Source organism: Arvicanthis niloticus, chromosome 1 (genome assembly GCF_011762505.2).
Source record: "Arvicanthis niloticus isolate mArvNil1 chromosome 1, mArvNil1.pat.X, whole genome shotgun sequence".
NCBI lineage: Eukaryota > Metazoa > Chordata > Mammalia > Rodentia > Muridae > Arvicanthis > Arvicanthis niloticus.
This window is the reverse complement of record NC_047658.1, coordinates 145,559,144-145,577,478: the sequence shown is the minus strand read 5'-3', so window position 1 is coordinate 145,577,478 and position 18,335 is coordinate 145,559,144. Positions and strand designations below refer to the sequence as shown.

At 37.2% G+C, this 18,335-nt stretch overlaps 1 protein-coding gene and 1 pseudogene across 3 annotated transcripts in view; both read right to left on the bottom strand.

Annotated features, from left to right (window-relative positions):
- Nucleotides 1–18,335, bottom strand: part of Tbc1d12 (TBC1 domain family member 12) — a 74,579-nt gene that overhangs the window by 6,582 nt on the left and 49,662 nt on the right. For 2 of the 3 annotated variants that reach the window (XM_034509949.2, XM_076920256.1), the window contains 5 exons: nt 17,337–17,454; nt 15,277–15,383; nt 7,661–7,741; nt 2,983–3,071; nt 785–856 (listed from right to left, as the gene is read on the bottom strand). In XM_034509949.2, coding sequence (XP_034365840.1) covers nt 785–856; nt 2,983–3,071; nt 7,661–7,741; nt 15,277–15,383; nt 17,337–17,454 — 467 coding nt within the window. The remainder of the gene's footprint in view (nt 1–784; nt 857–2,982; nt 3,072–7,660; nt 7,742–15,276; nt 15,384–17,336; nt 17,455–18,335) is intronic. The other variant, XM_034509957.2, reaches the window with a different exon arrangement.
- LOC117713625 (large ribosomal subunit protein eL19 pseudogene) lies at nt 8,828–12,685 on the bottom strand (annotated as a pseudogene).

The window sequence follows — 18,335 nt, the reverse complement described above, 5'->3', positions numbered from 1 at the left end:
TTTACAAATTGATATTAAGAAGAATTTACCAATTTTTTTTCTTCCCATTAAAAAGCAACTACTATGAACTTGTAATGGCTGTGAATTTCCTTAATTTTATATTTGTTCATGTGATAGGGTTTAATAAATCAGAAAAAAATTAAATCAGCTTTTATTTGGTCTAAGAGCCTATCTTAGTGTACCAACTAGCTTCCATAGCTTCTTAGTCTGAATCTTTCAAAATTTCATTTTAATGAAAATTAAGTGGTTGTTTTCACATTGTAACATGTAAAGAATGAAGAATAAAGGAGGGCTACATGATAAAATACTAAAATTCAAAAAAAGTTTTTGGACTTAAAGGAGCCTGAATTTTGGGGAATCAAAAGAAAGAAATGAGAGGGGATCCAAAATGAAAAGAAGCTTGAACAAAGCTCAAATGGGAAGAAAAGAACCTATGTGGCATACAGCACACACGTGGCATACAGCACACACGTGGCATACAGCACACACGTGGCATACAGCACACACGTGGCATACAGCACACACGTGGCATACAGCACACACGTGGCATACAGCACACACGTGGCATACAGCACACACGTGGCATACAGCAAACACGTGGCATACAGCACACATAAGAGGGTAACAGCCAGATTCATCTTAAGCAGCTGGCAAAAGATGGAAAGCTACCTCTTCAGGTACACTGATAAGCTCAAAGATACACAGTTGATCTGTGTCTGGAAAGAGTTGTCCTGATGAGCATAAAATGTTTATATGTAAAAATCAGACTGGAACAAATACTTACATAACCAACATCAGGTCTGTAACATGTATATGCCCCTAAGATACTATGCAAAACATCATGATATGGGCCACCCTTAAGGAAAAAAAAAACAATAAAATTTAAAACTAGAAGTAAGTTATCTTTAGGTTAATACTCAGAAAATATTAATAACTATAAAACTGCACATTTAATCATTATATAAAATATTCTAAATGTATTCTATCAAGATGTTTTCAGAAGTAATAAAAATTTGATCTTGAATAATAAATCAAATATATTTACTCACTTGAATACAACTTATATAATTTGCAAACTATTTTAAATACTTCTAGAATATAATAAATATGATAAGCATAAAAATTTTACTATTTAATTCTTTTACTAGTTTACCTATATACACATGAGGATCGAAACTGGGGCCTTGCACATATACTAAGCCCATTTCACTTCATATAATTTCAGAAAAATAAAATAGGCCAGGCATGATGCACACAGCTTTAATCTCAGCAAAGCAGATGCATCACCGAGTTTGAGTTCAACATGATCTACATAGTGATTTTCCAGATAGCTGAGGCTATACACTGAGACCCTGTCTTTAATAAAAAAGCCAACTAGCTATCATGAGTCATGTTAGTTAATTTTAATATCAATAGTAATTTTAAAAATATGTATGTATGGTGTTCTGCCTGAATGTCTATCTGTGTACAGTGTGTGTGCGCAAGGTCTATGGGGGCCAGAAGAGGGTGGTGTCAGATCCCCTGGAACTATGATTAGTAGATGGCTGTGATCTGCCACAAGGGTGCCAGAAACTGAACCCAGCTACTGTAGAAGAGCAACCCATTGCTCTGAGGAGCCGAGCCATCCCTCCAGCTCCAGTGTTTGTTTTTCATTTATTGACTTACTGTGCATGTGTATAGGCACACGCATGCCACGGCATCCCATGAAAGTCAGAGGACAACACTCCTTTCACTACTGGGTTCCTTAGCATCAACCTCAAGTTGTCAGACTCTGGCAGCAAGCACCTTTACCTGCTGAACTATCTCACTGGTCCCCAAAGCAAAAATTTCTATTAATCACATAGCCTTTATTTTATTATAAATTATTTATTAGCATCTTAATATTAAAAATTAAAGATAGCCAGCTATTCCTGTAAAAAAATAAATATAAAAGTATTTCTTCCTAGTTCAGTAGTAATTCAAAACAATTTGGAACCAATGTATTTATATTTTAACAGTTTATAAGGCAAATTCATTAATAATTCAAATATAGAAATTTAATAAAATGTAAGTGCCTACTACATAACAAGTATATGCTATGACATATATGCTATGACAATATATTTTATTCCACAGAAAACAAATTCCTTAATTTTTACTTTTGCATTTTTATATAAAGGCTCAAATTATTTTTTACTTTTAAATTTTTGTTTATTTTATTTTACATATATGAGTGTTTTATCTGCATGTATGTGCCTGGTGCCCATGGAGGTCAAAAGAGGGTGTCAGATTCTCTGGCACTGGAGTCAGGGATAGCTGTAATGCTCTTAACCACTGAGCCATTTCTCTAGTAGTGCTTTTAAAATGAATTTTTTGTTTTTTAAGGCAGAGTGTTACTATATAGCTGTGAGCTCTGGAACTCTCTGTGGATGAGGCTGACCTCTAATTCAGAGATCCACTTGCCTCTGCCTTTCTGAGTGCTGGGATTAAAGCCATGCACCACAATGCCGAACCGCTTTTTAAATTTTTAAAATATTTTTTTTCTTTTAAAAAGTAATACCTGGTGGCTGGAGAGATGGCTCAGTGACTAAGAACACAGGCTGCTCTTCCAGAGGACCAAGGTTCAATTCCTAGCACCTATCTGGTACTAGCTCACAAGTGTCTATAACACCAGTTCTAGGGGATCCAGCACCCTCATACAGACATACATACAGGCAAAACACCAATGCACATAAAATAAATACATATTATAAATTAATAATACCTGGCTGGGTATGGTAACTCACTTCTTTAATCTCAGCACTTGGGAAGGCAGAGGCAGATGGATCTCTGTGATTTCTACAGCAGCCTGATCTATGAGGAAATTCCAAGCCAGCCAGGGTTAAATAGTGAGACTATCTCTCAAAAAAATAAATATAAAATGATTACTGCCTATGGATTTATATAATTTGTACCATTGAGTACTGAATAAGCAGTAGTTAAAAACTGATTAGAAAAGCTCACCTTCTGAAAGATGTAGAGAGATGGAAAGGTACGGGATATGTCCAACTTAATTAATTCCAGACTAGCCTCTCGATCAGCAACAGATAGACCTGCATTACCAAACAGATAACATGTAAACAGGCTGAGCTGTATGTTAAAATTTAAACACTGCCTATATGTTGAAGTAAGTAGAAAAGCTGAATCATCAAGAATATTCATGGAACACTGAATAGCCTTCCTAGAATTTAGAACTTAACTTCTTCACGTAGCCTAGGTTAGCCTCAAACTTCAATTCCCTGTGTAGCTTTGGAGTCCTGATAGTCTTGCCTCTACTGTCCTGAGACAGTATTACGGCCTGTGGCAGCATACTTACATTATGTAGTGCTGGGATTGACCTCAGGACCTTGTGCATTCTAGACAGGAACTCTGAGCCACATCCTTAGTCCTTTTTCTTTTTCTTTTTTTCTTTTTCCCCCGAGATAGGGTCTCACTGTAACCCAGGCTAACCACAAAATCTTATCAATCCTCTTGCCTCAGCCTTCTTAGTTCTGGGATTATAGACAAGCAATCACAGACAGCAAAACAGTATCTCTCTCTTTCCTCTCTCCCTCCCGTTGTACCACTGTATCCTCATTCTCTCTCCCTTCCTCCGTGTGTGTGTGTGTGTGTGTGTGTGTGTGTGTGTGTGTGTGCGCGTGCACACACAAGGCAACGGTTTCACATGCAATCTAGGCTGGCCTTGAATTTACTCTGTAACCAAGGCTAGCACTCAACTTTTTCATTTGACTCTTAACCCCCGGGTTACTGGAATCACAGGCATATGTTCCTATAGCCAAGCTTTGAACTTAGCCTCTTTTATTGAGGAAACATAAATGCATTCTTCAGAAAAATATATGTGAAAAAAATTCTGCTCTAGTTTTTATTGAATATAAAGACAGACAAATGCTCCTAGTTAGAAATATCAGGGCTGGTTTTGTAGTTAAGACCATATGTACAAGTTAAGATCCTGTTACTCACATATTAAGCTCAGTATGGCCCCATGCAGGTCTCTAACTTTAGCCCTGAATGGCTGAGAAAGAAGGGGCTTTCTCTTATCCAGCATAACAGGAAAAAAATGTGAGAGCTCCAAACTGAGGAGGAGACAGACCTTGCCTCAAAGGAAGGAGGTAGAATGCGATAGAGGCGAGCACTGGATGCTGCCCTTCTCCGGCCTCTGCTTGAGCACAAAGGTACGCAGGTGCCAACATTTGCATGTACATACACCTCATATATATACAACTATAAACATGTGGACATATACCACATACATCATTCCCTCATATGCATGCATACATATGCGTGCATACAGCACGGTCACAATTCACACACAAAACTAATATAATAATATAAAAAATAAATCTCATAATTACATACACACTTATGTATGTATACACACACATATATATTTAGACAGGGTCTCACTACGTAGCTCTAGATGTTTTGGAGCTCACTATGTAGACCATGCTATCTTCTAATTCAGAGTTCCATCTGCCTGTTGAGTGCTGGATGAAAGGTGTGCACCACCATGTCCAGCTGGACAGGTCTTTTCATTAGAAAACTGGATGAAAAGCAATAGTTTTGCTCTAACCTAGCTTAATTACTGTCTGAACTGAGGTAATACGCTCCTAACCCAACTGCTCAAAAGGAAAAGCATTAAAATCTTTGTAAATAATCATTTTATTTACAGTGTCAGGATTTTTTTCTTAATTTAAAACATGCAAAGAAATAGAGAACTATTGGGTCAACAGACATTTCTGTCTATTACACATAAGTTAAATAAAGTATGATAAAGATGGAAGAAAAAATATGAGAAAGATGAACTTCAAAAGAACAAGTGGACTTTTTGAATTATATTATTATATTATATATAATTATATAACAACTAAAATTTAAATCTCATTTGGACAAATTTAACAATACAGTAGACAAAACAGAGAAAGATTAATATATTTTATTATAGATAAATACAAATCATCCAAATTGAAACAGAGAAAAGCTTTTTTTTTTTAAAGGAATATACAAGGTGTGTGATCCACTATTAAATAAATGGCTACTGTAATTAAAATAAGGCATAAAAAGGGGCAAGAAATGAGGCTGAAGCAATGTTGAAAAGCTAACAGGGGTTGGAGAAATGGCTCAGCATTTACGTGCATGTACTGCTCTAACCCAGGACCCAAGTCTGAGTCCCAGAACCCACATCATGGCTTACAACTGTCTGTGACTCCAATTCCAAGGGATCCAACACTCTTTTCTGGCCTCCTAGGGTACCAGGCACAGACTTCCCTGCAGGCAAAACACTCATACACACAAAAATAAAATTAAATAAAATAGTTTAAATAATAAGGTTTTTTTGAAAATTATTTATTTTATGTATATGAGTACACTGTCATATTCACACCAGAAGAGGGTACTGGATTCCATTACAGACAGCTGTGAGCCACCATTTGGTTCCTGGGAATTGAACTTATGACCTCTAGAAGAGCAGTCAGTGCTCTTAACTTCTGAGCCATCTTTCTAGCCCCACTAATAAATATTTTAAGAAAAGATCACAACAAAAAAGTTATGTGACAACTGATAATTACTAACAGGAAATGAGAAAACAGTAATTTAAACAGAACACTATTGATTTGGACTCATTCTTTTTTCAATAGGCTGTCTAGGTGATACAAGAGGGGTTAAAACAGGTGTTTATTAGTTAAGGAACCAGCTTTAACATTTTTATTCTATTTATTTATTTAGTGTAAGTGTGTGCACATATGTGTCATGGAACACAAAGGACAACTTGAGGGAGTTGGTTCTCTCCTGCTACCATATAGGACCTACTGATCGCAGTCACCCTCAAACGTAACAGTGCATACTTTTACACACTAGGCCATTACCATCCCTGGCATAATGATTACATTCAATTAATTTAGCCTAAAGTACAATTTCATTATTTACCATAACAAAAAGTTTTGTTGATGTTTGTTTGTTTAGACAGGCTCTCATGTTGTTCAGGCTGCCTCAGACTCTCCACACAGTTACTCTCTATACAGTTAAAAATGATTCTGAATCCTCTAAAGTATGGGGATACAGGTGTGAATTACCTAACCTACTCTCAGACACTTGCCATTTTTGTTCATTTAAGTTTTTGTTTGTGGCTCTGAGCAATTGTTTTAGCACTGAGTTACATTTCTAGTCTTAAGTTGTATAATTTTAGTACTTCATAAAACTTGTTTTAATAGAAAACTGAGCCAGGCATGGGGATATAACCTGCAATCCCTGCCCTCTGGAGGCAGAGGTAGAGGCAGCAAGCTCACAGTTCAATGCTAGTCTGTGTTCATATGATACGACTGCATCTCAAAATAAATAAATAATGAAGGAATAATGCAGAGCTGCAATCTCACTGGTACATAATTTCATGATATCTACTTTCTCTGCATTTTCAGTTCTTCAGAAAACAGCCGATTTCGAGATAATTCTTTCATGGTCCTTCAAACCAAGTCCTCTCCTTGACCACTTAGTAAGATTTCCCTTTCCTGATATTCACTTTTATAAAATGGAAAAAAAGAAATTTAAAAGTGGTTGCTCATAGACAACCACGATAAGTTCTATTTATTTATTCAAAGATACATGTTAAGAGTTTTACTTCTAGGCAAGAGAAGACTTTTCTATTATTTCTGCTGCTGCTACTACTACTATCATTATTATTATTATTATTATTTCGAGTTTTTCAAGACAGAGTAATAGCCTGGTTACCCTGGAACTCACTCTGAAGACCACCAGGCTAACCCTGAACTCAAAAGATCCTCTTGCCTCTGCCTCCAGAGTGCTGGGATTAAAGGTGTGTGCCACCACACCCAGTGACCTTGCTTTTTATACAGTAATAAATACAAAAACAGAAAAAGAGGCTGGGAATATAGCTTAGTTGGTGGAGTGCTTGCTCAGACCTGAGTTCAATCCCTAGCACCACATAAACAGGAAATAGTAGTTCACACCTGTAATCCCAGAACTTGGAGATACAGGCAGGACATCAGAAGTTCAGTGTCATCCCCAGCTACATAGTGAATTCAAGGGCAGCCTGAATTGAATGAGAACCTACTTAAGAAAACAAGCAAACAAAACAAAAAGCAACAGATTAGGAAAATGATTCTCCATTACCAAAGTACAAAAGGTAATTAAATAAATTTGCTTAAATTTAGTAATCTGACACAAGAAAAAATATTCTTCAAAATGATTAAGAAAACTAACTGGCCAGGCAGAGGTGAGGGTGGGAGTTATGGGTGAAATAAATGAACAAAGAGCAGGGCAAAGCCCAGGAAGAAGTGAGCTGTGTGCAGCTGACTGGGTACCCAGGTCGGTGGATGAGAGGATGAGTTCAGAAGGAGCAGATAACAGCAGCCTTTATTAACTGTCTGGTCTGATAACACTGGATTCAGCCCATGAGCTTCAGCTGTGATTTGAACCCTGAGACTTGGAATAAACAGAGCAGACGTAGAGCCCAGCCTCTTGCTTCTAACGACTCTAAGCCTGTTCCCCTTCCACAACTCAGAATACTATCATGGACTTAAAAAGGTACTGTACTTACAGCAGCTATCACAGCTTCTGGTACATGGTAGAAAAATCCCACCAGTATATTCAGTAACTGGATTTTGAAATTCTCATTTGGAAACCCCCATACCTTCCGTGTCATTATCAGAACTTGATTCACTGAAGCTTTTCCACCGTTCTTTTGCTCTTGAAAGAAAGATTTCATAAAGTTCTGGAGAAAAAAAAAACAAAAATTCATAAATAATACAAAATAAATTCACATTTTAATTTTTACTCTTTTTTGTTTGTTTGTGGGGAGCCCTTCCCCTGACACACACATGTAACAGAGTTTCTTTCTGTGCAGCCCTGGCTGTCCTGGAACTCACTCTGTAGACCAGGCCTGCTTGCCTCTGCCTCAAAGTCCCAGGATTAAAGGTCAGTGCCAGGAGTTGGAAAGATGGCTCAGTGGTTAAGAGAACTAGCTGTTCTTCCAGAGGACCTGGGTTCAATTCCCAGCACCCACATGGCAGCTCACAACTCTCTGTAACTCCACTGTCAGGAGATCCGATACCTACGGACGTACATGCAGGCAAATCACCAATGCACATAAAATAAGAAAAAAAAAAAAAAGGTCAGTGCCACCACAACCTGGCTGTTGTCACTCTTTACTTTTATGGCTCTATCTGGTATAAGCACGTACCAAAACTGTGGCAAACTGAAACAAACTACTTTTATCACTTTATCGGAACTCTTTATTACATGACTAGAAAGACAGTAAAAAACCCAGGCGCAGGGTCATTCCAGGTCATTCTGAGTCATTTCCGGAGCTGGTCCAGAGCATAGGAAGAACAAGGGCTTATGCTCAACAGCCACACCAGCCAAGAGCAGCCAAAAGTTGGGGAGTCAGACATACACTGCATTCCAGCTCTGCTAATTACTGCCTCTGGGACCTCAAGAAACTCACTTCGCTACTCTGGAACTTGATGTTTTAGTCTGTACATTGGAGAAATAATACCCATTCATGGGTCACTACTGATTAAACAAGTCATTTTTCTACAGGTTCTGGTATTTTTTCACTTTCTTTCTTTTTCTTTTTTTGTTTTGTTTTCTAAGACAGGGTTTCTCTGTGTAGTCCTGCCTGTCCTGGAACTCACTTTGTAGACCAGGCTGGCCTCAAACTCAGAAATCCACCTGCCTCTGCCTCAAAATCTGGGATTAAAGGCGTGCCACCATGTCTGCCATCTTTTCCCTTCCCTTCTCTTTTTTTCTCTTCCCTCCCCTCCCCTCCCCTCCCCTCCTCTCCCCTCCTCTTTCCTTTTGTTTTGAGCATGTTCTCACTAAGTAACCCTGGCTGTCCTAGGACTTGCTTTGTAGATTAGGAGGACTCAAACACACAGAGGTCTGCCTGCTTCTGGCTCCCATGTGCAGGGATTAAAGACATGCACTAAAAACTTTATTTTTATATATAAAACACAAACATGGTTTCTGAAAATACAAACTTAGAAAACAGCATTAAAAAAAAGTAAGTTTCTGTCTCTAAAATGTAACTGCCATAGTTAGCAGGGCTCTTACAAACTCTTCCAAACGTAAAGATGTACACATCAGACTTATATATCCTCAGTTTTAAACCTCAGAGGCTGGAGAGGCAAGAGTGCTTACCACTCTTGCAGAGGTCCCAAGTTCACTTCCCAGGACCCACATCAGGCAGTTCACAATCACCTACAACTACAGCTCCAGGACACTTCTGGAGCTATATAAGCACCATACAGCACCTACACCTCTGGCCTCCATAAGCACCTGCCCTCATACACACATACCCATATACACATAATTAAAAACAATAACAATATACACATAATTACAAACAATAACAATAAATCTTAAAGAACCAAAGCGATGATATACTACATACATCGACTCATTTTACTTTGTTCCATTACAGATTGCACACTAGTAGACACAATTCTTGTTTAATTTTTTTCCCAGTGCTGGGGACTGAAGCTAAGGCTAGGACTCTACCATTCAATCAAATCCCCAACCCTTTTTATTTGTTTCTTTTCAACACAATATTCCAATGTATGACAACTATACTATAACAAGTATGCTTACATAGTCAAGACTAGCTACACATATTTCAAACATTACAATTCTATCTCCTTTTCTACTTACTTATCATTACTACAAATGACTTGGAAATAAAATTTAAAAGAAATAAAAAGTTAAAACTACTTATGTACAAATCCATGAATGATTTGGTAGAGGAGGTAACTGCAATTTTAAAATGTATGTATATAACTACTTGAGGTTGTCAATTATTAATTGCATATGCTTTTATACATGTCAAGCTGTTTCCATGTCAGTTTCCCTCTTTAACCAAGTTTGAAATTGCCCTGGAAGCAGAGAAGGCTACAGCTGACAAATCCATCATATTAGGAACCACAAAACTGATCTAATAAGAAAAACATGGTAATGCATTTTAAATAATCAAAAGAGTAACTTTCCTTTTGAGAAATTATAAGGAGATTTATAATTAATATCCTCAGTGAAAAGGCCTTTATCTCAGTTAATTTCACACAGAATCTAAAAAGGGAGAGGTGGAATCAGGACTAAAGACAGGACAAGGACAGTGTCTTATACTTGAATAGAGAATATTCTGGTTTCAGGGTTTTAGTCTCAGATTTTGGGAAAATGATGATATACAGACATTCAATAAAAAGAGCACTTTCACAAGAAATATTCATATTATGAATAACCAAAAGAACTTTTTTATTATAGCTAATAATCTTATCTCCATTTTACAAATTAGAAAAAAAAGCTGCACTTATAGATAGTAAGCAGTTTGCCCAAGGTCATAATCTAATACATGGTAGAACCAGATGTGAATCTATCTGACTAACTTTACAGCCTGTACTCTTAGCTAATATTTTTATTGTTATAAATTTTATGATTAAAATAAATTCAAATAAGGGGTCAATTACTAATATGTAAACTAAACTATAAAAAAATCTGTACTTAAGATTGAGCTTTCTTTTCATGAGAAAGGAAGAGAATTAGTTTCCTATTTCATTTTTCAATACCAAAGTGATTACTACAGAAACCCTAAAATTACAATGAAGTGAATGACTTGGTCATATTTCAAATCTCGACACGTAGGTATGTTTGCTTCAATGCCATAAAACCTTACCACAATTAAGTCAACACTCTTAAGTTACCAATCAAGCCACCACCCCATTCTAAAGTCAACATTATTAGCAACAACTAAAAAATTTAAAAATAAAACAAAGTTTCAAATAACCACCAGTCAGTGCTTCTTAAATCTACAAGAAAACCATTTTCTTTTAACTTGTCCCACTAAAATAATTAGAAACCTATGTCTCATTTAAAGATATTAAGTCACATAAAGTAATATGCTCTAAGGTGAATATTAAAACCTAAAATTATACCTTAAACTCTTTTTGGGAGTGGTACTGTGGCTTAAACTCAGAACTCTGCATATGCCAAGCAAGTGCCCTATCACTAAACTATACAATATACCACCAACCTTTCTTTCTTTTTTTTTTCTTTCTTTCAGTACAGTAGGAAATGAACCTCCAGGCCTTTGTAGGTAAGCCCTCTTCCACAGAGCCTAGTCTGCTTGGGGTTTTTTGTGTTTGTTGTTTTGGTTTTTTTGATGTTACTGTTGTTTTCAGACAGGTTCTCACTTTGTAGTCTAGGCTGCCCTGGAACACAGAAAGATCTCCCTGCCTCTACCAACTGAATGGTGGGATTAAAGGCATACACCACATGCCCAGCTTCTATTGTACTGATCTTGGAACTGGATCTAAGTTTCCCAGGCTCGCCTCAAACTCACTCTGTAACCTCTACAGGTCTTCAATTTGCAATCCTTCTGCCTCAACCTCCATAGCTTGAATTATAGGCCTATGCCATTATGGTAAGGCCATTAAACTCTATTTCTTGAAGTTTTTAAAAATTATTCCATTATTTGGATGAAACAAAAGTGCATATGAAGGTCAGAGGAAAACTCGTGGGACCTGGTTCTTTCCGTGTGTGACCTAGACATGGAGATTATCATGCTTCCTAGAAAGCACCTTTTACTGGATGAGCCATCTCACCAGCCCTCTAAAAGCTGTTTTTAATGTGTATGGGTACTGTGTGTTTTGCCTGCCCATGCTTATGTATACCTTGTGTGTACAGTGCTTAGAGAGGACAGAAAAGAGATGTTCTGCAACTGGAGTGAAACTCTTGTCAGCTGCCATCTGGATGCTGGGTACCAAACTCAGGTCTTCTGAAGGAACAATGGTTCTTTTTTTTTTTTTTTAGGCTTGTCTTATTTTAATGACTGATCCTTATGAGGCCACAGCCAGGCCCCTATGTACAGACATGAGGGAAGCTTTATTTCTTGGTCTCTTCCTTCTTGGCCTGGAGACGCTCCTCCCTGCGCTTCCGTGCTTCCTTGGTCTTAGGCCTGAGAGCCTCAGCCTCGTCAGCCAGTAGCTTCTTGCAAGCCTTGTCTGCCTTCGTTTTGTGGATATGCTCCATGAGAATCCGCTTGTTTTTGAATACATTCCCTTTGACCTTCAGGTACAGGCTGTGATACATATGGCGGTCAATCTTCTTAGATTCCTGGTATCTCCTGAGAAGCTGGTGCAGGATTCTCATCCTTCTCATCCAGGTCACCTTCTCAGGCATCCGTGCATTGGCAGTACCCTTCCTCTTCCCTATGCCCATATGCCTGCCCTTCTGTTGGGCCAAGGTGTTTTTCCAGCAGCGTGCCCAGGAATGGACAGTCACAGGCTTCTGGCTGATCAGCCCATCTTTGATCAGCTTCCTGATCTGCTGATGGGAGTTGGCATCGGCAATCTCATTGGTCTCATTGGTCTCATTGGGGTCCAACCAGACTTTCTTTTTACCACAGCGGAGGACACTAGAGGTAAGCCTCTTCTGTAGCCTGAGCATACGTGTGGCTGCCAGAACAATGGTTCTTTATTACTAATCCATCTATCTCTCCAGCCCCAAGTTTTCTGTTTTTAAAAGTAAAATGAGCATGGTTGTATGACTTCCATGAGAAGCTTACACCTATGTTCTGGTGTGTGTGCTACTTTGTTCCTTAGCACCTTTCTTTTAATCCTACTGTTTAAAAGACACATGAAAATGTCTTAATAACCTCAGTTCTACTTTAAAAATGTTCATTACATGGTATATTTTATTTTATTTTATTTTATTTTATTTTATTTTATTTTATTTTATTTTATTTGGTTTAGTGTTTCAAGTCAGGATTTCTCTCTGTAGCCTTGGCTGGAACTCACTCTGTAGACCAGGCTGACTTGGAACTGATAGAGATCTGCCTGGCTCTGCCTCGCAAGTGCTGGGATTAAAGGTGTGCACTACCACTGCCCAGTTTATGGTACTTTAGATTATTAAAAAAAATTTAATGACAGCATCTCACTGTGTAGCCCCTTCCTAGCATGGAACTTACTATGTAGACTAAGCTCACTTCAAGTTCAGAGATCCTCCAGCTTCTGCCTCTGGTGAAAAATCAACTTTTAAAAATTACAAATAACTGTATGTTGGTATGACTTTAGTAATAATTAAAAATACTAAAAATGTGAGGTTTTATATTTTTATCCAATTTCATATTAATGTTGACTACAGCAAAGAAGATCTTTGTTAAAAAAAGTTTTGAATCCAATCCTATGTAGATTCTTCTAGTAGATTCCTTCCAGTAGATACTTAGAATTGAAATAAACAGATTCATTTCTTTTTAAGTTAAAAGGTATTTATTGTTATGGGACAGCCTGAGTCCTGGGCCTGAGTGGCCAGCAAGCTCCCTCCCGCCTCCATGGGCTCCAAGGTCAACCATGGCCCATCAGGCTTTCTGTGCAAGGGCTCTGACTTCAAAAGCTACCTCCACTGGCCCTGAAAGGTTTTAGTTTTCAGATATTTTAGAAATATTTCTAAATTATTTTCAGTCATACCTTGTAACTTTCATTTCACTTTAATGTCTCAGACTCTCTCAGAATAAAAATATGTGCTTTGATACTGCTCTAACATGTATGTTGATTTGGCCAGCACAGAGAAAAAAAATCATTACATACGTTATACAATAAAACTGTACGAACAGGAAGATCAAGAATAGTTTAGGTGGCAAACATTTAAAGTTTATATTGTTGCTTATATTTTTCAGTAAGTATTAGATGTGTAATTTAAAAATACTCCAGTAACCAGGCTGGAGAAATAGCAGTTAAGAGCTCTGGCTGCTCTTCCAGAGGCCCTGAGTTCAATTCCCAGCAACCACACGGTGGCTCACAACCATCTGTAATGGGATCTGATGCCCTCTTCTGGCTCCCATGTATTCGTATACATAAAATAAATAAAAATCTTTTTTAAAAAAAGTAACAATATTATTCTTTACTCCCCTTTTTCTTATTTTTTCCTTCCTTCCTTCCTTCCTTCCTTCCTTCCTTCCTTCCTTCCTTCCTTTCTTCCTTTCTTCCTTTTTTTCTTTTTTCTTTTTTCTTGAGAAAATGCTTTATGTATCCCAAACTGGTCTTTAACTCACTAAGTAGCTGAGGATGACCTTAAACTTGTGCCTCTACTGTCTCCACCTCCTGGTTTATGCAATGCTGGGGACCAAGCCTGGGCTACATTTATGCTAGGTAAATACTTTACAAACAGTGTCACAGCCCTAGCCAGACAATGTATTCCTCCTACTATTAGAGATCAAAGTCTCCTGTGGTATTAGGTTAACTGTCTAATAGTAACACTATCACTCAGGCTGACTGGTACTTATTTTGATTAAAAAAAATTTTTTTGAGACAATTTTATGTAGCCTTTCAACTATGTAGCCTTGAATTCCTGATGTTCCTGTTTCTAAGTCTTGTGTGCTGAGATTATAGCCATAAGATTACAGGCAAGTGTCATGTCTCTTTTAAATTATTTGTATTACCCTATTTAAACTTTTTCTTTAATTCATCAAAACTACTCTAGCATTTTACTACATAGCAAGGTCTTAAGAAACTTAAGAAAATAAGATAATTCCTTTAAAGTCTCTTTCTTTTTTGTAAACTTGATAATTATTATCACTAGTATTATTGTTGGGTTTTCTGACACGCATTCTATAGCCACTGCAGCCTACCCTGGCCTGCAATTCACTATGCAGCCCAGCTGGACTCCAAACTGCCTCAGAGCTGCCGGAGCCTTCCAAGCGCTATGACTACAGACTGAGCCACCATATCTGGCTAAACTTTAAAAGTAAAATCTAAACAGCATACATAGACAACAAAACTGCTCAGTGAAATGCATTTTCTTTGTTAACCAGAAAAATAAGGAAAAAAACCTGCAATTCTAAAAGAACTGGTTTGGATAAACATTCAGCAGGAAAAAAAAATCAACTTCCCTCTGTGTATTGTTTATTTGAACACAGAAAAGCTGTCCTTTTAAGCATTAGAGTAGTGTCTCCTCTGTATACTTACTGCTTACTGCACAGACTCTCACTAGCTTTAAATTGTCTATATTTGTAGTATTTGGATACTGTTGATAGCTGTAAACTAAAGGAAAAAAGCCCACAAGTCATATATATACATATATAATATATATATGAACTATTAAAAACTCATTAACTATTACAAAGTTTGGAAGGGCATGAGGCATGCTCTGAAAGTCAAAGATATGGTAGTGTTTTTTAAATGGCAACTCTACTAATATGATTAATAAAACTCTGGAGATGATATTTGTATGTGTGGGAATAACTGAACATAGAATACAAACCAGGAGTGATATTTAGTTCATTTCCTACAGCTAGACTCCAAACTTTCCCACGGACACTAGGGGGCAATCCCTGCCACCACAATTCTCGAACTCTTCTTGTACTACGCCTAGAATTAAAGGAGGAGAAAAAGGAAAAAGTTACTTTTTGTACCAAAAATACTAGTTGCGTGATGGCTTACCTATGGCCAAGTGATCAGATGATTTTTAAGAATTTAAAGTGTTAAGTATGTAATGCATTCTTTCCTTTGAATTCATGCCTACGGGCCATGAAAGCCTTTAAAGATGGGCTAAGAGAAATTAAAGGGAATGGCCTCTGACAGATGTTACTTATACTAACAATATCATCAGAAAATCAGAACCATATGAACAATTATTAAAATAAAAAAGGCATAAATGTTCTGCCAATTCAGTAGCAAAACTAAAATGACAAAGAACCTACTATGAGTAAGGCCTGGGTAAGGCCCTAGGCTTTAAGGAACAGTAGTTCACTGAAACAGTATAGGCTTTAGAATCAGACCTAGATTCAAATCTAGTTCAACCACACACTGTATAACCTTGAGCAAATCTCTGAGCTTCTCCAACCTTGAGCTGGATAACCTTGAGTAAGATAAATATGAGTAAAAATATAAATGCCTTATAGAAGTACTAAGACCCAAATATAAATTACTCAGTATAGACAATGTAACAACATAGTTTCTTATATGCAGGGAATATATTCTAAATTCTAAAGCCACAAGTACTACCAAGCTACTGATTTCCTTACATAAATATGCCTATGTTAAAAATGAATTTGTAATTTGGACATAAGAGATGAACAAAAGCTAGCAATTAAAATAGAATTAAAAGGATATACTATAGGTGTTATGTAAATATCCTCTCTCTCTTTCTCTCTCTCTCTCACACTCACTCACTCACTCACTCAAAATAGGGTGCTTCTAGTTTTCTGCTTAAAGGAAACTTTCCAGCTGCTCTTTGACAAAGCTGATCGCCAGCATCCCTACTGTTATGAAGGTAAACGGAGAGTTACTTAGCAGAAGCTCTGCAACATATGACAGCAGCTCTGGTAACTGAAGCGCCACTGAGTAAGGGCAGGTCACGAGCACCGCATGGCAGGGTAGGACAAAGGATGATTTATGGCCAGGGAAAAGGAGCAGCACAAACTTCACTGTGCTTCTCAGAAGGACATACAATTTAAAACTTTCAATTTCTAGAAGTTTTTATTTATATTTAATTAGCTAATTTTGCAGTTTTAGACTACAGGCAACTGAAACCACTATACGAGGGACTATTGTGTCTGTCACATTGCTAATATTTAACAAGTTATCAATGTATGTCCTACATACATTGTAGAACATATCCTTCAACCCTTTTGTACAAAGGGAAGATAAAACATTGTCAAAAAAGAAGAGACCAAAAGGGGAGAAGGGAGGGCAAGCATATTAGCCAAAAGGCACCACAGGACTTTTACAGGGGAAAGACCGTATTTCACATGGTTTCTTAGTTAAGAGAACAGCATTTAAAAATACTTTTTATTCTTTTTTACATCATTTCAATCTGTTTATTTATTTATAGATACTGTCTCTCTATGTAGTTCTGGATGATCTGGAACTCACTATATTATCCAGGTTGGTATTGAATTTCTCCTGTCTCAGCTTCCAGACTTCTGGGATTACAGGCATGCAACTATATTCAACTTTAAAAACACTTTCAACATCCAATAAATGTATCTTATATTTATCTATGTAGTGAGTTCTTCAATAATGAATGTTGTATTAGAATTAGGAAAAATGGTAATTTAGAAGAGTATAGGTTTCCTGAGTCATTTCACGGGTTTCAGAGAGCAGGTAAGATGTTGACAGCACAGAGGATGGTCAGTAAGAAAAGTATGCATTAGAGACAGGAGCTCATGAAAGTGTAGAGAAAAACATGAGTTTCGGGCAATGGTTAATAGCATAATTTAGCTACAGCATAAGATACATGCTGAGAAGTGATAATACAGACTTGGAAAAGATGAACTACTTGGAGACACACTAGACTTCTGGAGAAATCTGCTTACTTACATTACTTCCCAATTGGGCAGTATTTCATTGATCCAAATTACCATTGCACTTGCAATGCTTTCTTCCTGCTTAAATCGTTCTTTCATTATTCTTTTTCTTTTATGTGCTTCTTTAATTTCTGTTTTGAACAAGTAAGAATTATTTCAATACAAACGAACTAGATCAAAATCCCTTCCTTTTGTACCTTAAGTCTATAAGAAAGGACTCAAGAGGAACTTCTGATAGTAAAGGGAAAGGGGAAGAAAAAGAAAAAGAAAGCCTTGTCTAACATCATTTCAAAGTATCTTCTGTCTTATAAAAGTAATGGGATAAACGGGTAAAAATCAATTTTAAAAAAATGGCCAGTAAATTGCTATGTTGCTTCTTTCTTTCTGGTTGTTTTTGTTTTTTGCTTTGTTTTAATGGAGACATGGTTCTGCAAGACTGCCTATGCTAACTGGCTGTTCTACATCTTTCTTTGCCCTCTTTTCTCTTTTATATTCTTTAGTTTTTAAGACAGGGTCTCAAATTTGTTATGAAGCTAGAATAACCCTGAACTCCTCATAGTCCTGCTTCCACCTCCCAAATGCTGTGAATAAGGTGTGTGTTTACTTCCACTCCTGATTTATGGACTACTAAGGTTCTAAGCCAGGACTTTGCCAACACTAGGCAGGCACTCTCCCCAGAATGCAACTTAAGGCAAGGTCTCTTCTTGGATAGCCTGGAATTCATTATGTATACCAGGTTGTCCTCCCACATACTTCATCCTCCTACCACTACCTCCCAGGGCTGGAAGTGCAGGTGTGGACCACCATGCCTGGCTGGTTATATCACACAGTTCTGTTTCCTTCATCTACAAAATGAAATCTATTGATGAAATAATTATATTAAAAAACTGCAAGCAACTAACCAAGAGCCACTTTTCATACAAGAGATTATTAATCTCAACATAAACAATATATTTAAAATGATTTTGCCAATGACACTATTACTATGTAAACATATTTTAGCAAGGTGTTT